This window comes from Sphaeramia orbicularis, chromosome 5 (assembly GCF_902148855.1).
Source record: "Sphaeramia orbicularis chromosome 5, fSphaOr1.1, whole genome shotgun sequence".
NCBI classification, from domain to species: domain Eukaryota; kingdom Metazoa; phylum Chordata; class Actinopteri; order Kurtiformes; family Apogonidae; genus Sphaeramia; species Sphaeramia orbicularis.
In genome coordinates, this window is record NC_043961.1 from 26,062,506 (window position 1) to 26,088,068 (window position 25,563).

The 25,563-nt window shown below is 38.3% G+C and overlaps 1 protein-coding gene across 1 annotated transcript; it reads right to left on the reverse strand.

Moving 5' to 3' along the window:
• Positions 1-200: 200 nt before the first annotated feature.
• On the reverse strand, positions 201-8,894 carry LOC115420184 (adenosine receptor A1-like). The gene is made up of 3 exons (XM_030135438.1): positions 8,195-8,894; positions 5,379-5,673; positions 201-2,448 (listed from the first exon to the last, which is right to left on the reverse strand). The coding sequence occupies exons 1-3, from the start codon at positions 8,527-8,529 to the stop codon at positions 2,065-2,067; spliced, it is 1,014 nt and encodes a 337-aa protein (XP_029991298.1). The 5' UTR covers positions 8,530-8,894; the 3' UTR covers positions 201-2,064.
• Positions 8,895-25,563: the final 16,669 nt, after the last annotated feature.

Genomic DNA, 25,563 nt, shown 5'->3' on the forward strand with positions numbered 1-25,563 from the left:
AAAATGTCACTTTTTCTTCAGTTTTTGATTTAATAATTTTTGAATTTACTCTGAGCTTTAATGAGCATCAACATGATCAACAGAATAAATATAAGAAAATACCTAATTTACACTGGAAAAAAAATGCTAAATACACAGGATAATATTATAATAAATGGTGATAAATCATTTAGGAAAGGTTAAAAAGGAGAAAAAAAAATCATTTGGAAACTGACATTAAAGTAGCACTGGGTCTTTATAGGCAAAAATATTTCCCTTTCAAAAAACAGATTACACAAATGCAGGTTTTAAACAAGTGAGAAAACACAACTATACACAAGCAGCTTTGGAAATGCAGTGAATATACTAATAAAAGCAGATGTGTGTGTATTGTCTATACTGTTATACACACTATATGCTACAGTAGGCTAAGACAAAGATCAACAGGGTCACATTTACAGGCATCAAAGTCATCTCTGTAGAGCTGCACTCTCACTTCATGCTTGCCTTGTTAACGGATTAATCCTCCCACTTTGTCCAACTTTACCCCCAGACTCTGACACCCTTGTAACCTCCTCCCTTAATCCCCACACGGACCTGCTCTTGGCGGTGGGTTCAGATAAATAATTGCCCTCTATCAGTGACAGCCTTGATTCTTGCAGGAAAACATCCTACTGCCACTGAGGTCTGATGTATAGAGTAAATACAGTGAATTTAGACGTTTTCACCTGCAAATGTACATAAAGCACTAACAGTTGCTGCAGTATTTTACTAATAAACGTGTTTTAATTTGTAGTAGTCACAATAAAATCTAATGATATGCTTGAGAGGTGGATTTCCTGATGTATCACAAATGTCTGTACAGTATCTCCCATTAAGATTTTTACATACAGTACATTAGTAACAAATAATACATACTGTCAGTCTAAGGAGACCCTTTTCATGTTAATATTTAAGTCATTTAATTGTACATAAAAAAAAAAAAAAAAAAAAAAAGGACGTTTCATTGATGTAACTATTTTGAGCGCATATTTTGAAAAAGTAAGCATGAGCAGTGTCAGATTTTCTTCAATATCAAATAAAACATAAGTGGAGTAGCTCTGACATTTTCAGATTCACAGTCTTGTTCAGTTACTAAGTAGGAACATACAGTAGTTTCAACAGATTGCTCCGATGTAAACATTAGCGGGAAATGTACATGTTTATGGATTTAATTATAGCATTGAAGCATTTTAAGCTGCAAGCGTCACCTCGTATCAGTCATCCTGTCAATGATCTGGTCTCCAAAATGCCTAAAAGCATTACCTTAACACGCACTAATGCACAATATGTCTATTAAGGCCATGAGTCTTTTGTGTTACTGGGTAACTGTGGCGCTGTCGGACCAGGGGGGTTCATCATAACAGAGATCCGCACACAAACACAATGTAAGTTTGTTTCATCTATTCCCTAACAAAAATCCTGTGTCCCATTCCTTCCCAAAGATGGTTACACACACTCTGGCTTGTCCTCCACAGGTTTACAGTTCACACACAAAGAATCAACACAATCCTATTTTTTTCCCTCACTTTCTCTTCCTAATTTCTGTCCTTTAAGGCCACAGAACTCAGTATGTGAATGTAGCAGAAAATAAAATGCTTTAACTATTTGAGATCATTCACATGATAAAAGGCCATGAGTTGTAGTTCAGGTCAAAAATACAGTACAAATATTACTAGAATACCTCATGTGCTACACATTTACACTCACTGATTCAAGTTCAACAGGTTCATGTTGAAACTGATGAAAAGCCCATTACCCCTTTTGACATCACTGAAGAGAAATAAACATACTCTCCTCTAAATCACAGTCTGACTTAGTAAGGGTGGGTCTATTCTCCATGCTGATTTGTCTTCCTGTCGTCTTAAAACGCACAGGTTTTTCAGTCTTGAGTTCCTTCATTTGTTTCATGCCTCTGACGTCCTGTTGCCATTAAGGCAGTTTGACCAGTAATCCCTCAAGCATGAATATAAACCTTTCCAGTCCTGTCCATTCTGTGAACCACTGGAGTAAAACTTACACAGCAATCCAATTAGCCGCTGAAGGTCACACATCATCGTCATCGTCATCATTCTGCCTCAGCCTCCTCTCATGACTTAGCCCTCTCTGGCTCCCTCTTTGAGGAAGCCGACCAACTGGATCCTGACAAAGCATGTACTGTTTCCAGATTTTGTGGAAAGCCGTGCGGAATTTCTTGATGCGGAAAGCATAAACAATGGGGTTGACGGCCGAGTTGCCGTGGGTGAGGATGATGGCGATGTAAATGAGAAACATCGGCTTGTCACAGCTGGGGCAAAAGAGGGTGATGCAGTTGAGGATGTGGAGGGGGAGCCAGCTGACGGCGAAGAGGAAAAGGACAAGGGCGAGGGACTTGGCCAGCTTGAGCTCCTTGCCAAAGTAACGTCTCGGGTCACTGTGATTGGCCGTCACCTACACACAGAAAAACATCATCAATAAATGCAATTCTGTGAAGACTCAGATGTTCAATTAAAATTTACAATCTGTGGCTCTGGCTTTAGTCTCGTTAAATACAAATCCAGTTCTAATTGATTTATATTAGTGTCATTCATAAAGTGCCCAATACTCATGTAACAAAAACCCTGCTCACAACATTCATTTTAGGTGAACTGATCATAACTCTAAGTGCATCTATCCAAATGTTCCATGAAATTGTGCCACCATATCTGAACCATGAATGATCACTTATACTTGGATCTCACCTCAGGACCATGTTGGAAATAAATGTTTGCTCTTTATGATGTTATCCCTTGAATTTGTTTTGTCTGATGATCCATAAAATCAATCAATGAATTCCCAGCTCTACAGTTGTGCTCATAAGTTTACATACCCTAGCAGAATTTGTGATTGTTTGGCCATTTTTCAGAGAATATGAATGATAATACAAAAACTTTTCTTTCACTTGTGGCTAGCAGTTGGATGAAGCCATTTATTATCAAACAAATGTGTCTGCTCTTTTTAAATCTTACTGACAACAGAAACTGTCCAAATGACTCTGATCAACAGTTTACATACCCTATTCTTAATACTCTGTATTAGCCCCTTTAACATCAATGACAGCTTGAGGTATTTTGTGGTAGTTGTGGATGAGGCACTTTATTTTGTCAGATGGTAAATCTGCCCATTCTTCTTGGCAAAACACCTTTAGTTCCTTTAAGATTTTGGGTTTTCTTGCATGAACTGCATGTTTGAGACCTCCCCAAAGTGGCTCAATGATATTCCGGCCAGGAGACTGAGATGGCCACTCCTTCACCTTCACTTTTTTCTGCTGTAGGCAATGAAAGGTTGACTTGGCGTTGTGTTTTGGGTCATTGCCATGTTGGAACATCCATTCTGCCAGGGTATGAGAACTTATGAGCACAACTGTAATTGCAAATAAAGAAGCTCATCTTTAACCTAGCATCATGTCACATTTAGCAGACTAGCTTTGACAGATTTCTTTGTGAGTTTAATTCACCTTGTAGCTCAAACTTTGTCTTGCACTAACTTGTTCTTAAAACCTGTAAAAACTAACCACTATCAAGTCCATAAGCATTCAAGCAAAGAATAACTTGACCCAAAGTGCTTTTTTCTTCTGCTCTGTAGAAGCCAACAATGTAATAACAACCAATAATGTAATAATGGCCAATAATGTAATAAATTTGCTATTTTTAAAATGTAATAGGCCAATAACGTAATATCTGGCCAATAACATAATAAAAGTCCTGAACCAATAACACAATAGCTTTTGGCCAATAACGTTATAACTTATTACGTTATTGGCTCAGTTATTACATTTGCAAAGAATTATTTTTACCAGGCCGATAACGTAATAACCAGTCAATAAGTTATAATGTTAGTATCCATTTTGTACTATCAAATTAAATTTCTGTGTGAGACCAAATTTTTAGTTACTGAGCTCAAATGCGTGCTTTTCTTTCACTTTCTGTAAGCCAGATATGGATGTGTTCAGAGACCGGTGGCAGTTCAATAAAATGCTGAGTGACTATAAAATTGTGCACACACTGCAAGTAGTTTTAACGGCTTATGCTACAAAGAAAAGGAAATTCCAGATGATCGGATGACATCATCTTGTATACAGTATATGCTGTCTATAGCCCAGGGGTGGTTTCCTGGAACTGGATCAATGAACTAAACCTTTATCAAATCACACATAGATATAGTTGGGGGTTATACTGCTTTCAAATATAAGAGTTTAATAGTCTTCAATTACATGAAAACTAAATGTGCTAAGAGGTAATTGTAAAAAAAAAAAAAAAACTTCAAATCAAATCAAATAGTTGGTGTCAATCGCTGATGATGGCCGATTCTGGTCAAATATTCAGAATATTCATCCCTGAGGTGGACCCATTTAACATAATTTTTTGACTAGATATTGTACAGAGTGCCATATTTTAGACATTGGCATGATTTTAGAATGGGGACAGATTGTTTTTTCAACTTTTGAGAAAATTATGCACCCTAGTGTATACCTGCTCATTGTTTTGTCAGCATTGCATATACCCACTCTAAATCCCCCTAATGCGCACCATTCAGTAATATCTGCGAGCCAAAGTGCTAATTTTTTCCCCTCAGGTGGTGAAGCCATGACCCGCCCTATTCTGTCTCTAATTGGCAAGTACTCTCTGCCTTCACTGATTAGATTGGTTAACTTTAAACATGAGGACTGATGAGCCAATCAGAGGCAGAGTAGGGCGGGTCATTCCAAGGAAAATACTGCTAACTAGCGCTGGCCACCTCTGGAACCTGATTGACAGATCACAAGTTTAAGGTGGTTTCCAAATGAGTCACTGTTTTAAACTACTGTCCATATGACTGCACATTTAGTGAAGAGGTTTTGTCACCATTAGTTAAACTGCGTAAGTAGGCTGACAATATGAAAGGCTAAAGTACTGAAAGGCTAATATTAAGAAAGACTAACATTTTCCTTAGTTTGCCTTCATGCAGCTGCTTATGTGACCAATAATACCTACAAACTGCTCCAGATGAGGTCATAATAATTTTATAATAGTGAGCAAATACTACTGACAGATTTTTAGGTAAACTAAATAGAGTTTTGGGAGTTTCTGGACTACTTCAAAAAACAAAAAAAAAACAAAAAAAAAAAGGCAAAAATTGAGAGTATAACCACCTCTCCAGGAACCACTCCACCACATCCTCCCACCTCACACCTCTTTGCCACCCTATGTGAAACTGGTTCAATCATTTTTGCAGTAAACATTTTACTCATAGTCTCCTGAATATCACAGAATTAACTGATCTTTCAAACAAAACACAATAAAACTACAAAGTCTTTTTTAGTCTATGGTCAGACATCTTCACCAGGAGGAGGAAGACCTCACCTTCTTGTTGAGCTGCTTATGGATCATGTAGAAGATCTCCACATAGATGGCCAGCATGAGGAGCAGGGGTGGCAGCACCCAGCCGAAGAAGTTGAAGTAGACCATGTAATCCATGCTGATGACTGTCTCAAACTCACAGGTCACCAGGAGATCATCAGTCACCAGAGAGCCATTGTCGCGGAGATATTGGAGATTATTCCAGCCCAGCATGGGTGTGAGGCCCACCACGATAGACACCAGCCAACAGAGCAGCACAGCCGTGCCAGCTCGCCGAGGGGTCACCACCCGCTTGTAGCTATAGCAACAAGGGAGAAGATAACGTGGTGAGAAAAACTACTGTGGACAGACACATGAGAACTGTTTGTGTGCTGTGGTTTTAATCAAGACTGTTTGATCAGAAGGAAAGATCAGCAAATGCAGTTACTGTTAATTAACACCATGATGTGATGTGACACAGGCTAATTCAATTAATGTAATCAACACCACACCACAGTCTGGTTTATAATAAATGCTCTCTTTGAGGGTGTAGTTTATACATATTATAATCTCTACTTCATTCTCACTCCTCTTGATGTAGTTTCTTTCAAACCCCTTTTCCATAGAAACCACTGCTGTCATGCATTCAAATGTCAAACAGAAACAATCTCAGACAAGTCTTACTTCTCTTCTACATGGACTTGGACATTGCTGCTTCATTACATTGACAGGTTTTTCGTATCTTTTGGGATCTTTATAGGAATCCATTTGTGCTTTCTCTCCCAGACAATGGTTGACTTTTGGACCAGTGAGTGCCTTAGTCATTGTTTGAGATTAGTCTCTGATGTTTTTAGGTCAAGTTTTGATTGTTAGTCAGCACCAACTTAATCAGACAAAGGGAGTGAATGAATAACACTGCATTTTTCATCCAACAGCCTCTTTGTCAGAATCACAGACCAAAATATTTCACGTGACTGTTCCAAATTAACAATATTTTCTCACTTTTCTCACTTTGCATTCTTTTAGGTGACCTCACATTGTCTGTCGCATTAAATAAACACACATTTAAAGTTCATCCATGTGAATCAGACACAACAGGATGGATGAATAAAAGAGGTCCTTATGACAAAAGATGTTGAAAGAGACTGTTTCTTCCTAATTTTTGTGCACATACAACTCCCACCACCAAACAGCTGTGTTAAAATCTAAAGCAGACCAGTTCTCAGAACACACACCTTATTATAATAATAATAATGGATTAGATTTATATAGTGCTTTTTTATAAACGCATACTCAAAGTGTGTACGAAATCTTCCCGAAAAATAAACATCTGTATACAGCTGTCGTTCATCTGTTTTCTACAGGGTTGTATTCTTCATCTATCATCTAACTATGCATACTGGCAACACATTTCCTCAGATAGACCAGGGTTATCATGACATGCTTCCAAATCACCTCTGCTATAAAAAGCAATCAGTGCTTGTTAAATTGTACCCCGTGGTTTTTAAGGCGGGGAAAATGAATTCTACAACACATTATTATTATAAAACACATGTAAATGGTACTCTCTGTCTTAAATGTCCCAACAATGAAGTGAAAGTCAGTTTTATCCCAGTTGTTTCTCTGTAGAATGTGTTTTTCATTTGCTTCTTATTGTTTTTTATGTAGTTTTTGGTTGTAACACCAAAATCACAGATGTTGGACTATGACTTACACAAGGAATTTTAAGGAAAAAGTGCTAATTATATCCATTACAAAAAAAAAAACAAAAACAAAAAACAGAAGGCTGTTGTTGAAGCCTTATGGAGGGCAAACTGACATATTTACGTATATACAGATACAGATAGGGATCAAATATATTTACCTACTGGGTGAAATTACTTAATTATACATAAATAATGTGTCATTTACAGAGCATTGTCATTTATTAACTCTATCCAGTTCATGTGTGTATTCATGTGTTTCTTGTGTCAGGTCATTGCAGCCTATATTAATGTCTTTGCATTGTCAAAGTGTGGTGTGTGTCCATGTTTCTGTGTGTGTCTGTGAGTGTGTTGAATGCCAGCTTGAAAAATTATGTAATCTATCAACCAGCCACCATGAGCCTATTGACCAATCATGCATTCTCTCCAGGCTTCATGTCAAATGAGCCAGCTCAAAGTGGAAACTTGAGTTGTTAACTAAAAATATGAGGATAATGAAGCACAGGGCAAAATGTTGATAATAATTGAACCTCTCCTGCTAATGAGATCTCTTATCATGCCACAGAAATGCCAGCTTATCACAGAGCTGTGATTCAGAAGCCAGATCACAAATAAGATGGAAAAGCTGTACAAAACCTACAATTTCCACAACAATTTGCACAAGTTTAGCTCAGGTAGGAAAGACTTGCTTCTCCACAGATGTGAAATTCAACAGCTTTTAACTGCCAAAGAAAAGATGCCGACATCAGATCTTCTCTGCACTTTTTCCAGTCATTACATGTTTAGTGTTTGAGTTTACATGTTGATGTCTTTGATATATTACAACAAACGTATTTTAACTGAATAAACTAAATATGTGATCTGGAAACATGCTGTAAAGCTAAGTAGCAACTGGTCATAGATTCCCAAAAGATTAACAAGGTCAATTAACTGAATAAAATAATTAGTCTAATTAAAATCATTAAACCAGCCTTCCAGTCAATATTACAATAATTTCAGTCTGGAGAAGAAATGAAAACCCTGTATTGTCGGTTTTGGAGAGTACCCTTGGTCCATGATGAAAGCAGTCCAGACACAAAGGCTTCTGCAAACTGGACGAGATAGTGAAAACTAAAAGGAATTCACCTTAAGGCCTACCTCATGGGTATTTTCACTCTCAGATAGCGGTCGATTGCGATGGCCAGCAGTGCCAGGATTGAACTTTGCGTAAGGACGAGCACAGTGCAGGCGACCAGTAAACAACTGTAGAAGTGCGTCTGGAGTCCGATGCTGATGGTTATGGCGAGAGGGATGACTAGAGCCCCGACTGCAATGTCAGCCAAGGCCAAAGAGACGATGAAACAAAACGTGGTGTCTCTCAAAGACCGGTTAATACGCACAGCCCAGACCACCATAACGTTCCCGATGACCGACGACACAGCGATCACCACCTCCATCACGATATAAAGGGATGGAGGCAGACCCGACGACATGGTCACGGATGCTGGAAGAGTGTGCGCAAAGGAGAGAAACAGCCTGAACACGTCGTGGGAGTTCCCTGTTTGAGTTTGTGGGCACCGACTGAGACCCCCGGACTTAGGTTTCGCATGTTTTATGATCCACAGAAGAAGAGGTCGTGTCGATGTTCCGTTGTTTTAGGATCTGGTCCAGACCATCGAGGAGCGCGCCAGACGCGTAATTTGGTGTACGTCTGTTCAGAGCCGGTGTTTCCGAGAATGAAGTGGCCCCCGCAGTCCTGTTAACGGAGGGACGGGACAGGGCACTGAATGAGTCACATGCAGGTTTCCGAACCGAGCATTAACCAAGAACTGTTTATTTACACACTATAACTCATGAAGTCTGAGAAGTAAACACTAACAACTGTGCGCGTTTTTGCGCAAATCGGAAACATTTTAATAATTGCGCCATTGGTACATCATTGGATGCGCTTTATTTGGCTTTCAGTGGTTAAATATATGTTTACTTTGCCTAAAACCCACCCAGTAAATTCAGATTAGTAATGAATCCCCTTATCTTCTTCCTGCAAATTCACTGTGACTGAATCCTCACCTGAATGAATAATGAGGTAATGCAGTGTACATCACTGTTCCATTTAAAAACCTGGTGTTTACATCATGTATCTTACCTGAGTTATTACTTCATACTCCATATATTATGCAATTGTGAAGACAATGTTTACTCACTACAATATCGCTAATGTCATTGATTGTTTAAGTGGGTAAATGCTGAAAATGATAAGGGCGGACAGTGTAACTCTATTAAGAGGCTTTATCAGCCCTGAGAAATGAAGTGAAATACTGCCTCTGAAGACAAATGGTCAAATGGTTTATGTTGAAACAAATCAATAATTAAAAAAAATCCTGTTCAATATGAATTTATCAGTGAAAAGGGGCAAAGGCATGGATGAGACTCACAAACAGGGTGCAAGAGATACACAACTATACAAATGCTGCCTTTACTCACATTGTTTTGAATTGGAAAATGACAGAATGTTCTCTGAATAATGACCCTTTGTATCATTTTTAAGCAATCACTGTCTAAAAATAGACTGAATCATCGTTATCACATGGACATTTACAGGTTGGGGCTATGGTGTCTCACCTTGACTACAGGGAATGTCCTTCTCCTAAAAGTGATTTATGTCCTTGTCTTTCATTTGTCATTTATCTTCTATGACTTTTTTTAAGGTAAGGGCATCATTGCAACCACACTACAACCAGATGAGTTCTATCAAAGCTGAATGACCTTGAAAAGGCTCATACACTCATTGTTTATTCTCAGGAAAATATACAAAAGTGGTGAATTACACATGCATTGTGATTGCTTCATTTCTATAAATATAGATAATAGTTAAAAGACCGTTGCTAATTTTTGCACTTATCTGACGTTTTGATGTAACTGAATCATTGTCTTGATTTAGTCTAGTGTTTCCTAGTAAATGGGGGCTTTTGGGTGGTTTATATCAGTGGTCTCCCTTCCTATAACTGGTGCATTTGGCTGTGGGTTTTAAAATGAGTGCACTGTCAGATAATATCCCAAAATGGTTATACTAAGCCTAAATGCTGCCTTGCTGGTGTTGTGTCTGTTTGAAAATAATAAACACAGTCCTTCTGCCTCCTGGCTACACTGCGCCTGCACTTCTGAAGAAGTTTATAATGGAATGAGGTACTTGTTGCCAAGTTGTTATCTCTCCAACCCTGAAAGGATCTCTGCTGGAGCAGCCTAATAGTCTGTCAGTGATTTGTTTTTATCTTTACAACCTGCGTATGACATTTATGCAATAAGATTTTTTAGGGAACAATTCCACACTTTACGCTTCAAGTCCTGAAACTATTTTAGTAGCAACCTCCAAATGATTTTTTCTCATTTGCTTAGTGATTTATCACCTTTTATTATTATGTTATCCAGCATTTTTTTCCCTGTGAAAATCAGGTGTTTTCCTATACTTATTGCACTGATCTTGTAGATGTTCATAAAAGCTCCAAGTAAATTCAATCGTTATTATATTAGAACAGAGAAAAATGAAGGATGAGTGACTTTTCAAGCAAAAAATATATCATTAACTGAACATAAAACAAGCGTACAGTCACTGTCATTTGAAAAACTACAAAGGTTTTATGGGTGACTCAGTATGTATGTAGTATATATTGTGATGTGATCATCCAAAAAGAAACATCTGATGCTTCTGAAAAACTGACAGATGGCATTTCACCTGAATTATTCAACTGTATTGATATTATTAATGGTTCAAAAGTGATTAAACATTTTAGATGAGTGGATGCTTCTGGTTTTTGAATATTAATGACACAAGCATAAAATTCCTGCAATCAGACAAATATAGAGTAACAAACCCTCGTTTTCAACATCAGCAAACAGCAACTGTTTACATGTAGCCCCTTCACAGTAGTGCAGATGATATCACACCAGTGGCGATTTCTCATAAACTTCAAGGGAAGCCCGGCTTCCCCTAAAATTACGAAATTAAATGGTTAAATATGTTCAGTTGTGTTGACATTTTATTGACTACAAATGTGTTAGAACACGTTCATCTCAAAGATTAGTTTGTTCAGAATCAGCTTTATCACAAATCAACAGACTCGATGTTGTTCACTTCTCCTCTATTCCAGTGTCTCTGTTTTCTCCTCCATCTCTGCTCAGTGCATTTGCCCATGGACTGCGGGCGTCTCTGGGCTTCAATGGGACTGAGTGGAACAGTTTTTTTCATTGCCTCAAAACTGGATGGTAATTGGATAAATGCCACGATGTTGTCCTGCCCCTGGACGCCGGGTGTCTCTGGGGGTGAATGGAGCTGTGGGCGGAGCTCTGCCGGGCTGGACGCCAGAATCCCATGTGCTGATTGGAGGATCAGTCGAAAGGCTGAATCCCGTTTGATTGACAGCTGTTTTCAGATCTACTCCTTCGCTGACACAGTTCAGTTTAATATCGTCGCATATTCTGCTGTGAAATCAAGAGAGAAACCACTATGAAATTACTTGTTCATTTCTTGCACTGTAAATAAAACACACTCATTGGACTTCCTTGTTTCAATTTAACATAATTTCAGCGTTTTCTTTTTTCAGTTACATAATTTAATCATTTCTTGTTCGAGTTTAATATCGTTTTGTAGATAGTTAAATCAATCATACTGTCGGCTAGGTCGGAGTGAAAGGAGCATCTGTAGTTTAAAAAGGCTGAAGTCTTACACCCACAACACAATGGGCCAAGGCAACCTAAGCAGCCCAGCTCTGCTGGACATAGAGAGGACACTGGTCCAGTCCCTGGAAAAGACGCCTAATTGGTACGATAAGGTCACTGACCATTTTCTTAAAAGGAACAGAGGGCCGAATGTATGTTTAAATAACTTGACTTTTTTTTTTTTTAATGTAAGCCGACAATGAGCTTCCCCTGTCTGAAAGACAAGCAGCCGCCACTGTATCACACAAATGTAAATCTGGAGAAACATAAAACATGTCAGACAGTATAAAGATTTCCTTTTCTTTTTTGGTCAGACAGATAAAAACAATTAGATTTTTACCGTCATGTGTTTTGGCTACAACTTGCACAAGACACATCACAGTAACATCAAGTGACCCTTCTGAGGAAGGCTACAGGTTGTAGCCAAAACATGTAAAGGTAAAAATCTACGTGTTTTTATCTGTTTGACAAAAAAGAAAATGAAATCTTTATATTTTCAGTGGACAGTATGAACCCGATCGGACTGTATCAGTCAGTAAGTTTTTTTAATTAACCCTTTACTGGGCAAGTGACTATTTTTGGTCATTTTTACATACAGTATAAGACAGTGGCAGCAAATGTTCCAGTCAGGACAGTGAGTCAACAATCCCAGGTCCAATGTGGTCTACAGGGTCTGTAAGGTCCACCTGTGTATGAACAGTGAGTGTACCTGCTTTGTTAGGTATCATGAAGTAATGGTACTAATGTAAGGAATGAGGTTGAAAGGGAGAATGTGGATGTGGACAAGTGTCTGGATCAGCACTTATGCTGTTCTAATGTTATTAAGTACATGTTTCTTTCACATTACATGTATTTTCTTGTATTTTTATGTATACTTCTTGGATTTATTTATTTATAAAGGAACCAAATATGGTAACTTCGTTGACCTTGAATTTTTTTTAACAACTTTATTTACCATTTTTCCATAACAACACTGACATCATTAAGGCATTTCTTACAAAATTGTAATCCTGTAATCCTACCCGTAAATGAACAGATGGTTTAACAGGCAGGACTCATCAGACCATGAGCTCAATGAAAGTATATAAATTCAGACAGGTACAGGATTCATTTCTGTCTAGCGATAACCAATGGCTATGAAATAATGTGTCCATAACACTGCTGGTGTCTGTAACATCTTCTCTTCCTGTCTTTCATTTGAATGCAAGTCCATCCAGCAGCATTCAGTGCTGCATTTTCTATTTCAGTGCAGGCTCAGGGCTCAGTCCGAGAGATTCAGCCCAGTAAAAACAATGATGTAGCGTACTTGGAAAGAGAGAATGACTATGATCACAAACCCAGTGCTCAGGGCATGAAGGCAGGTTTAGTGTGAAGACTTGATTTATGAAGGACAGACATTTAGACTGCCAGATTATTACATCACTGGGTTGTAGTCTCATAATAATGAATGCATATAAAACTGACTCATTGTACATATTACAAATGACATTCATATGTTCCTCAGATAATGTACTTATCCGTAATTTGTGGTGTTAATACAGATAAAGGACACAGAACGCCGTAATGAAAATGTCAGTCAACGCAATAAAATAACTGCAAATCTAATTATGAACTGTTCCCATTCCAGAATTTATCCATTACAAACCTAACTGATTGTTAATAATTGATAAGTCAGTGCACTACACACCAAAACCAAACTTTTGTACTGTAGGCCTGTTGAATGCTTGCCAGCTTCTTTCGAGGTCATTGTGTTGAATCTGTGCAGTGGCTGAAGCATTTTAATTTAGGGAGAGAACGTGCAGCTTCTCATCAACCCTCTCCAGCTCTCAGTGAAAGCAAATGAAGCGAACTGCTCGGACTGGATGAGTCTTGTCTTGTGACCACATAATTTGCTGACATACAGGATGCAATAGAGTATGAGCTAGAGTCGATATGTGCAACATGTCACCTGGTGTTTTTGCCCAGACACTTTGCATTATGGGATTTATTTGTTAAAATCCAAGGCTGAAGATTTCAATCAGTGGATCATTAGCTCATAGTAATTAAAATTAAAGAACATTTTACTCCAGAGCTGCCAAACAAGCTCAGATGCCTCTATATATGATTTATTAAAGTGTTACAAATAACACATAAATGATGAAGTAACAGAGATCAAATATGGGAATTAACACACAGTACATCTGTTTGTGTTTGCTCAAAGAATCTACCTACTGTAACATCAATGTGACACTGTTGTGTACAACACGTGATGTGCCATGAGGGTGTTCAAGCATGTTAAGACTGTTTAAGGTAGTTGTGAAATCATATTGACGGACCTGGAGTCACAGAGCATGAGCAACAAGACAAATGAGAATATTGAAGGACATGGAAAAAATAAGAAAAATAAGAAATGTGAGCATTAATCTTTAATAATAAATAAGTCATTTGGAATTTTAAATCAAAATGTTATGACCGTAAAATGATTCAGTTAGACATTTGTGACATTAACATCTGTTGTATATATTTGCAGTATTTTACACAGTCATTATAGTCTTGTAATATAGTCCTATACTTTTTAATTATGTTCTTTGTTTTTTAGCATTACAAAGTGATGATCTTATTAACTTCATCCATTGTGAGGAAACTATTTCAAGTCCTAATAAATAAGTGCACATGAAATCTTGCAGCAAGACTCTTCCACAGCCCCATGTGGGTGTGGATTTAATCTGAGATGTTATTTGATACTTGATCACTCATGGAGAACGCTGAGGAAATTAGTGACCATCTGTGGAAACTCAAGTAATTTCAATGACAGCCTTAAACCACCACTTCCTATCCTCAAATGTCAACACAGTCCACTTTAGTAAACCTGAAAAAATCCTTAAATGATCCCCAGTCATTGCTGTTCCCATAAAGGTTGAATCAGTTTGCTTAATCATCTAAGAGTCTTCTGTGAATAATCATTACAGATTGTTCTGTTCAATGTCGAGTCCGTACACAACATGTCTCCCTAGAGACACTGTTGACATTGACATTTGAAAATGCTTAACACGTATCATCTTAAATATGCTATCATGGACTTACATGCTAAACTTTTAAGATAAAATTATTCACAAATCACTAAAGGTCAGTGTTAGCACCAGGTTTAATATCTGTCCATCTGAAACATTTAAGTCAGATTCATAGATGTCAAGAAGCAGGTCACAAATATTTTTACCTCTCAATAAAAAAGGATAATAAAAACATGATGTTTTCTGTTTGGAATAGTTTAGGATTCCCCACATTTCAAAGTCCACTTCCAAAGGCTGGGGTGCTGTGTGAAATGTAAATAAAAACAGAGCGCAGTCATTTACAATTTTTGTTATAAATGCATATTTTATTCACAATAAAACAAAGAAAACACAGCAAATGTTTAAAGTGAGAAAAAAAAGTAGTTTGAATTTGATGGCAGCAACATATCTCCAAAAAATTAAGGTGGGGCGAACAAAAGGCTGGAAAAGTAAGAGGCACCAAACAACTAAAACAGCTGAACCGCTGGAGGACTTTTTTCATCTAATATGGTGAACTGACAGCAGGCCAGAAACATGACTAGATATAAAAGATCATCTATTAGAGGCAGAATCTCTCTCAATTAAGATGGACAGAGGTACACCAATACGCAAAAATTTCCCTCTGCAAATTGTGGAACCTCATCATCTACAGTACATAATATTATACAAAGTTTTGGAGAATATGGCGGATCTTTGTGCACCAGGGACAAAGCTGTGAATCAATATTGGATGTCCATGATCTTCGGCCCTCAGGCAGCACTGCATTAAACCAGACATGATTCTGTAATGGAAGTCACTGCATCGGCTCAGGAACACTGTCCTGGAGCACAGTTGCTGCAAAATTCTTTTTGTAAACCGTGGCCCCCCCCTCCCCTTTAGTCCAGAGGACGAACCATTTGGTTTGTTATCAGTGCTCAGTTAAAAAGCCTGCATCTCGGATGGTATGAGGGTGCATACGTGTCAGGCAGCTTACATACCTGGAAAAACATCATCTTGTAACTTCGTTTATCTGCCTCGTCTTCTGAAGGTGCGGGGAGATTTGGGACATATGCTGTAAAGCAGTCAAATTTTGTTGTTCTTTTTGTGTAGGGGTTACAACCCGAAACCAGAACTTCCATAGTGCCAGTGCAGGTAATACAGATGCTCTGGAGTGATGACGAAAGTGTAATTGAACCTATCGTGAGTTGTTGTACCACCAAAATGACCTTGAAAATATAGTTTGAAGGCTGAAAAACTCCATAGAGTTGCTTTAAAATCTTACATATTCTCAGTATAATCATTTGATATATTTTCTATTTTCGACTGTGCATTCTATTTTTCACTCTTTCTTACTTTTGCCTAATATACCATCTTCATTAAAAATATCAGCCCTGTGGGAAGGATGTAGTACTTACAGACCATAGTGACTACTATAAAAACTATGTTACATGATGTTTTCCAGAGGGACACAATTTTGTCTCATGTGACCATTTCAACATAGTGTTCTGTAAAGTCTTCTGTTTTTGTTTTTTGGAAGTCCGCTTGAAATAATCTTTGTTTTGTTTGACCAGTGTGAGAAAATACCACGTCTGCATGTCATAGTACAGCTTGTTTTAAGCTACAGCATTTCCAGTTAAGTCACAGACTGTCACATTTTTTAATAAGTGGTTTTCAAGAAAGCCATTTTCATGCAGTAGCTGATTGACACTGCCAAAAAATTATATAAACAAAGCATAAACCTGTACTCAAAGTTTGATAACAGGAGAGAAAGCAAACCATTCACTGACAGAGGCACTTAAAATGATTGTGATTCTTGGTTGGTATCACAGCAATACACAGTAGGCAAGCTGAGTGCCAGGAACAGAGATTGCAGAATGAAAAATTGACCTCTATTTCTTCAGGCTGTTTTCATATTAAGATTAATTCTAGGCATCATTTTTTAAGAAATTTGTCAGGTAACATTTGTTACCTTAGCTTATTTGGTATCCCTGCTGTCCACCATGCAATATTAAAAAAGAGGAGGAGGACAGAAGGTAGGGTCCTCTAGTATGATAAGAGTGAAGATGGTGACAAGATTGAAAATATCAGTGGCGGGAAGAGGGACTCTATAAGGCAGATGATGGAAAAAGGGATCACTGGCAGCAGATGTGGATCTGATTGCATAATTATATCATTTGGAAAACTTAACCAGATGAAAATGACCATATGCTTTTAAAAATGTCTTTATATTTATTACAGTAATGATGAAACACTGCTTGGATGTGCAGACAGCTGTTTTTTATGTTTCTATATATGTATATCCAATCCAGTCCAATCCAATCCAACTTTATTTGTAAATCACTTTAAAACAACCACAGTGGACCAAACTGTTGTAAATAAAAACCAAAATAACAGAGTAAAATACAAGAATAGATTAAAAACATAAACACTATACCTCAGGTGCGTCCGATGACTGATTTGGATTCAGTGTTGACCCTATTTTTCTAGTGTTACTAATAAAATAAGAGGAAACAGTCCAAAGTTTTTGAGCACATAGTGGATCTGGATCTGAGTGGATAAGTTAATTTAAACTAATGACACTGGAAACTGTGTTAGTTTTGGTCAGCACCAAGACATAGTATAATTTTGCACAGTCTGCTGTGTATTAAAAAATGCTTCAATGAAGCCAACACTTTGCTCTTCTGCCAAGTTTTCTGGAAGCTGGTGCAGGCGTTTTTGTGTAATCCTGCTGATAGCCAGACTGAGACAGACTAATATGAAAAAAAAGGAAAGGTCATTCTTGACGTCCAGTCTTTACAAAACAAATAAAAATGTATCACCGTTTCTCCCTGAAAAGCAGCAGTCGTATTTCATAGAGCACATGTGGTTGACATACTTCTAACATTTTAATGTTTGCACATCAGATTTCATTAGAATTGCACACAGAAAACAGTATGTGGTTAAGTCTGTTAGTATGCGACAATGAGTCCACAACTACTACAGCTCTCATGGCCAGTCAGCCTATGGTTATTGCATTTCAGACACAAGCTTGTATCTGGGCAAAAACATCCAGACTGAAAAACAGCTTCTGTCCGGATGTAGTCAGACTGCTGACCTGCTCCACCCCCCACAGACTGTCCACCATGCACCTTATCATGATGCTGCTGAAGTCACTTACCACTTCATTTCACTGTTGCTGCTGCTCATGCTGCTGCTACATTCACCATCACTTTACCTGTACTGTTACTGCATACTGTGTAAACATGTACATATTAAGAAATTATTTTATTATTACACCACTCCCCGAAGGATAAGCTTGGGTATTGTTTTTGGTTCAGTTTGTTTGTTTCTTTGTTTGTTTGTTAACAGTCTAGCAGCAAAACTGTTGGTTGAATTCATACCAAATTTGGTTTATAAATTGCCAGTGACCCAGAATAAATCTCATTACATTTTGGGCACAGTAGGTCAAAGTTAAAATTTTTTACGAATTTTCAAAACTTCCCATTTACTTATAATGGGGGAAATATGTGTGAGGGGTGGGGTTTGTTGTTCCTGGCACCACTTGTTTTTAATTTCTTTGCATTTTTTTATGGTAGTTTTTATTCTACCCTATCTACCTTTTATATATTTTGCTGCATATTATATAGTTGTATCTTTCTTATGCTACAAAAAACAAGACCTGGGTAATTATATTCCGTTCTATCATGTACCATTGATTGAATGACAAAACAGCTGAATCTGAGTATTCTGTAATCCAAAGCATACTTGTATAACAACATACTCATATAAAACTTTACAGAAGAGTAATATATTGCATGTTTTATTTAATTTTGCATTTATTTACTTTCTTCTGCAAACATTATAAAAATGCACAAATGTATTTGCTTCTGCCATATTTTCCACACACTACACACCAAGAAACAGCTTGTTGAATGTTGCAGGTGAATAAAATGTTAATTGTGTATTTTAGAGCAAAGCAGCGTTGATGACCTGAGGAAGAGCAACTCCCACATGGAGTCAGTAATGAATGGACATTAGCTATGTGTAAATTGCCTGTGCTGTGTGTTTGCTTTATGTTGCTATGCACCTCAGGACTCCTTTGTGGAAGTCACTGCGATGCAACATAAAATTAGGAGACAAGAGGAAGAACCAGATGGCCAGCTATACTTTAATGGTTCTAATCCAGCTGGAACTTAGTTATAACCATTAAGCATAGATACTTATTCTTCAAATCAAGTCAGCTTCTGTCATCTCTCATATACTGGAATTTACTAAAAAATTTGTTTCAGAAGCCTGAGCGGGAATTCAAGGTTGACACAGTGTCAAGTCTGACATTCACCAGTGGTCTCTCTGGACTGTGACGCTAATGCTGTGGATCAATGGCCCATGAAAAGGTGATCTTTAAATCCCTCATAATCGGATTTCACTTGACTGAAGGATACCCCTGATGAAATAAGAAATGTAAACACAGAGTCCTGCTCATTATCACAGTGCAAACGGACCATACTTTCACAGAAACATGTCAATAGACATAGGTGCTTATTTCTATCTCTGGACAGTTTATCCTGTTAAATTTTGTGGTATTTTCTCTCTGTATTTGAATATATTTCAGTTCAAATGTGTTTACTACTTATTTGACACTACTACTCAGGTGCTTGTGTTTTGTAAAGTAGTTTTGTAATAATCCGATTTGTCATGAAATACTTTGTAATGCACTGGAATTAAATAGATGTTATAAAGGTTCTTGATGGGTTACTCTCAGTTGTTCGTCTGCTTGAACACACTGGTAACCCTTCCATCAGTCGTCATTGTCTCACTCCCACAGAGCTGTGTAAACAACCAGCAAATAAACAAGTGGAAGTGATAAACCACAGACAGAGGAGGCAGGCTGCATTGTAATCAGGCTTCTACGCTCTCAGCAGGTCCCGGCAGATAATTGGAGGAATAACTTTACATTTGTAAGATCGTAATTTACAGCAAGATGTCATACGGCAGTTGGTATATCACATCATCATCAGTGTGAGGAATGAGAGCTGTAATAGTCTACATACAGCTTAAACGAAGCAGATGTTCCTGTTTGCATCACTCAATGTGATAACTTGCAAAACTGCGTTGCTCATGTTTTCAGTATCATATATGCCACTGATTTGAAGTATTAAATCTAATTTTTGTTTATCAGCAAGAACATTAACTTTCTGCTTCTCGCATTACTGCTGTCTGCAAAGAACAAAAAACCCAACAACATTACATTTCACCTAAAACTACACATAAAACACGTTTCTTCTGAATTCTTAAACTTCAGTGTTATTTCCTTGAACAATACAAGTAATAGTATCTCATTCACCCTCAAAAACTTAAATAGCCACTAGCCATGAAAAGCATCTACTGATCTAAAATGTTTAATAACCTCTTATCTGGTAGATACTAAGAAATAAGTCAAGTAAAATTGAATTTTTCAGCTTTTCAGCAACATCAGATATAACCCATTTGGATGTTCAGTGTCTCTGTGGTGAACAGGGAAACACAATCATGTTCCCAAAAAGTGATTCACCAGTAAAACACCTGTAGTTTGACAAATGTGGTTGTAGACACTCCTTTTTTCGTTCAGTTTGACATATTTTGCTGAAAAAGTAACTTTATCCTCAGTTTTCACTTTCTGATACAACAACTTTTAGATACGGACATCTACATGGTCAGTGGATTAAATACAGGAAAATGCCTGATTTTCACTGAGAAATACAAATGCAGAGTACAGTATATGATAAAAAATGATAAATAACTGCAGAAATGTAAAAAAATGTAGAGGAAAATCCATATGTAAACAACACAAAAATGATTCTGAGGGTCTTTAAGGGTGTCGCTTTGTTGCTATTGTTATAACCTTCCTGCAAATGAAGCACAATGAATTGAATAGTAAATTCTGTTGTTGATGTATATGTTTGTGTCATTTGCACCAGTTTTACGCTGACAACAGCCACAAAATTGTCTTGTAAATCTGGGCATATTTGCTTTTTTTTTTTTTTTTTCATTAATCAGACACATGCTCAAATGTTCATGGACTGCATCTGTCTGCACTTTTAATATGTTCAGCCACTAAAATGTCATGTCTGTGCAAGAAAACACACACTCACTACCTTGCAAATCATATCATAAGCCGTATGGCTCACTAATGCCCGTAGCTATTACTGTAGATGGGAGTAAGTGTGATGGACCAGCTGCCTCCACAGCATGTTATCTCAATTAAGATGATAGAGAAATACTATGTTATCATGCTCACTTTGATGATGACCATTACATCATCTGTGTTTGGCTCATTGCAGAAGGAAAGTGGCCTTGGACAATGAGCTGGCCCTGCTGGGTTTCATAAAGGTTGTGTGACACCTGCCAGCCTTCTTTTTGTTTGCGGTTGCAGCCAACATCAGATCTGCTCTTGTGCTGTGTTGTAGAAAATTGAAAGGCTTCGGCATCTGCTTGTGGTCAACAACTGGTCATTTTTCTTGAGATACAGGACCCAGGGATGAGAGCACTGTTTGGATTTCAGCGGGATTTATTTTCCATTTGTGTCAAACAAACAAAGATGCTTTTACACAAAAATGCAGATGATAAAGTTCTTTTCAGTAAATATAGGAAATAGTTGTCATGCAATAATTACTTTTGCAGACATGTCAGCTATGAAATGCAGAATTAGTGTCAAGGTCTTATGAAAGTCTTCTGTCATCACCATTGCCAGATAAGTCAGTCTTCTTAATGGTCCTCCTAGAAAACGTGGCCCAGAGTCATCCTAGTGGGTCCTCAAATGTCATTCCACTTTAAAGCAATAACACACAATTTTCTTAGAAAAAAATTCAAGAATAATATGTACAATGCACATGTGGATTTTTACAGAAGCAACACTTTCATTCATTCAGAACGGTTTCATCCTCTGGAGGTCACAGGAGCATTGAAGCACATCCTAGCTGCCATATATCACTCCCACATTCACACCCACAGGTGATTTAGAGTGACTCATTAACCTATTGAGGTGGAAGGTGGGAGGAATACCTGAAGAAAACCCACACAGACAGAAAGAAAGAGAATCACTGTGCTGCCCTTCATATTACTTATGAAATTAATTGCAAAGATTTCACAGCTCTGAAAATTTCTGAAATAGCAGAAATAGAAGATGTGTGCAATGTAACAAATGGTGCAAAAATTGTTTTGCATAGCCTATTTGTAACCTATTTTTGTACTTGATTACAATTGTAGCTGTAGATGCTGTAACAGTGCATTTGCAAAATAATTCTGGATGGCAAGTTATTTTGGTGGACCATGTGCTCATGAGGAATCACATAATAGTAATAAAATGACTAAACCTTTACAAAGAAAACAGCCCAGTCTAAACATTTCAGGGTGTAATTATTCAGAGGTTGTTGTTCTTTCACATATTGAGAGGGACGTTGAAAGCGATAACACACAGTGGATTGTTCTGTTGGAAAATGACTGCAGTGAATCTTATCCGATGCAGTGAGCAGCATCTCATTCCTTAAACAATCATCAGTTTGATAGAGCATAAAGATTGGACTGTCTCAATAGAAAAAAGGTCATGTGGTCTGATGAGTCCAGATTGACCCTGTTCCAGAGTGATGACAGTAAAGAGGGTGAAGTGATTACCCATCATGCCAAGTGCCTACAGAACAAGCAAGTGGGGTAAGTGTTATGATCTGGGGTTAAAGTTATGTGTCCATATAATGAGGTCAGCTGACTACCTGAATAAATTATATGACCAGCTTTGATGATGACGTGTATATATTACAAGATGATAATGCCATGATTCATTAGGCTCAAAATGGAAACAACTGGTTCAGGGAGCGTCAAACATCATTTCACACATGGATTAACCACCACAGTCCAGACCTGAACCCCACTGAGAAACACTGGGATGTGATACAGAAGACATTACACATTAGTTAAACTGTCCATCATCAACACAAGATCTTGGCCAGTGGCAGATGGTGAACCTATTTTTTGCAAGTCAGTTTTCAGATGCACTATAACCACATACCACCACTAGGATATGCCAAAGCACATGCACCATTATTACCTCTGCCAAGGAGGTTATGTTTTTGTTGGCACTGGTTTGTCTGTTTGTCTGTCATTCTGTCTGTGTGAAAGGTAACTCAAAAAGTTATGGACGGATTTGGATGAAAATTTCAGGAAATGTTGATACTGGCACAAGGAACAAATGATTAAATTTTGGTGGTGATCGGGGGGGGGGGGGGGGGGGGGGGGGGCTACTGATCTGCCTTGGCGGAGGTCTGCGCTCTACGAGTGCTTTCCTAGACAGACAGCGCAGACCTCCGCCAAGGCAGATCAGTAGGCCCCCCCACCCCCGATCACCACCAAAATCTAATCATTTGTTCCTTGTTCCAGTATCAACATTTCCTGAAATTTTCATCCAAATCCGGGGCACTGTTCTGCCTTGGCGGAGGTCTGCGCTCTCCGAGTGCTTCTAGTTTTAAAATATTAATTTAACCCAGAAAGACCCAAACAAACGACCAAAAGCATCTACTGTTCTAAAATGTTTAATACCTGTTCATCTACTAATCCTATCATACATGTAAATAATTGGTGTAAAATGCAGTTTGTCATCTTTTCATGGTCATCAGATATGACCCATTTGGACGTTCCATAGTGAACGTGGAAACATCATCTTCTACAACATTGATTCACCAGTAAAACCCATGGAGTTTGATCAGTGACAGTGGATGACGACACTTATGCTCAGTTAATGACAGATTTTTGCTGAGAAAGTCACTTTTTCTCCATTTAATCTTGGTTTCTGATAAAATAACTTTTGAATTTACTCAGCTTTTATGAATACCTACATGATCAGTAAATTAAATATAGAAAAATACCAGATTTTTACCAGAGAAACAAAGAATAATAAACAAACAAAAGGTGTAACAAAAGGTGATAAATCACAAAAGGGTAAATATAGAGAAAATTTTTTTGTGAACTGACATAAGAGTAGTACTGGGCCTTTATGGGTTAAATAAAAAATACACAGTACGTTTTTTCAGTCATTTATTTTTATATGTAAATTTCACCCATGTATCCTTCAAACATGCCATTTTTTCCACAGATTGACTGTTAAAGTCAGTCATGTCCGTGACAAGTGTCTTTTCCACTGAAAGTATAGCCAATGCTTTCAGACCAGGGCTTCTAAAAGTCAGAAGTTACATTACATACTCAATTGCACTATTATGATTACTGCCAGGATTTGTACTCTAGCCTATTACTGTCAGGGTTAGATGAGAGATGGACCCACGATGCAGACAAAGGACAAAAGAAAAACTTGTGAAATGACAAAATCTTTAATGATTATTCCACAATGAGCTGGAGCAGGACAAAGGTGGCAGTTGAATCCGGGGGGGCAGAAGCAGGAACTGGGAGAAAACAGCGCAATCAGAGTTAGCAAAAAATCCAGGAAAGTAGCAAATCAAACTATAGAGCCAAAGTTTATATACTACCACTGATGTGAGCAGACAGTCTGGCGATGGGTGGTGCAGTCCATCCATTATCTGCCGCTTATCCGGGGCCGGGTCGTGGGGGCAACAGTTTAAGCAGGGATGCCCAGACTTCCCTCATCAGGTCGTTGAGCCCTCTGCCATCGACTGCCACCCAATTCACATTGCACCCGGCCCCTATGGCTCCCTCGGTGGGTGCTGAGTCCATCGGAGGGCCTGGCCAGGCCCCATGGGCAAAGGCCTAGCCAGCAGGCGCTTGCTTACGAGCCCCAACCTCAGGTCTGGCTCCAGGGTGGGGCCTCAGCTGCACCATGCCTGGCAACGTCACGTTCTTCGGATGTTTCCTCTTCATAGGGGCTTCTGAATTGCTGTTAGTCTGGCCCGTCACCCAGGACCTGTTTGCCTTGGGAGACCCTACCAGGGGCATAAAGCCCCCGACAACATAGCTCCTGGGATCATTCGGGCACTCAAACTCCCCCACCACAGTAAGGTGGCAGTTCAAGGGGGAGGTGGTGCAATCAACCGGGCTTAAATACAGAGGAGTGGAAGTGGCTGATTGGTGGCAGGTGGCTTGATTGAAGATGGTGTGCAGGTATGTAGGTGAAAGGTAACAAGTGAACTCCAGCTCCACCCAGCTCCACCCAGCTCCACACAACACACACACAAACAAGACAGGGAAAGAACAAACAAGACACACGCCCACAAAAGGGAGGGGGAACACAAGAAAAAACACTAGGATCCTAACAACTGCATGAAAGTCAGCAATGTTGACCACTGAATTATATGTCCATCATGCTGTGTTGCACTCTTTACAGACAAGTCCCCACTGATCTTGGCCTAAACTTAATGCCAGTCTGAATGAAAATAAATGTTGTTACATTTACTGTGAAAATGTAGAAGTGCTGCATGGAATAATGAATGCATCCTGTAATCAAAGCAAGAGGTGATCCAATGAAATATTGTGTGGGTTTTTGTTTGGACTGGGCAGTGTATATCTTACTATCAGTAGACTATTTGTACTTTACTGGAGCGTTGCCATTTATGTAACTTCTACTCCTATACAGTAACCTATACTCTTTAGCTGCTAGTACAGCTTTAGTTGCATCTCAGGTTTTCTACCTCTTTAAATGTGTTGATTATTGAATCTTTACCATGAATAAAATGATTAAATGTTCCTTCATGGTTGGAGAAAATGAGGTTTACTTACTAAGCTAAATGACCTCTTTAATGTCTCTAAAATTACAAATTATTTTAATGAAACTAATGAATAGTTAATTTTTTTAGAGATACGTGGCTTTCATGGGACAATTGCACTTCA

Bases quoted from the DNA above. Each gene is read 5' to 3' on its own strand.
- LOC115420184 (XM_030135438.1), bottom strand. From the start codon at position 8,529: ATGTCGTCGGGTCTGCCTCCATCCCTTTATATCGTGATGGAGGTGGTG. The intron at 5,674-8,194 runs GTAGGCCTTAAG...TTGTTGCTATAG, and splicing joins AGAGTGAAAATACCCATGAG to CTACAAGCGGGTGGTGACCC. The intron at 2,449-5,378 runs GTGAGGTCTTCC...TTCTGTGTGTAG, and splicing joins ATAAGCAGCTCAACAAGAAG to GTGACGGCCAATCACAGTGA.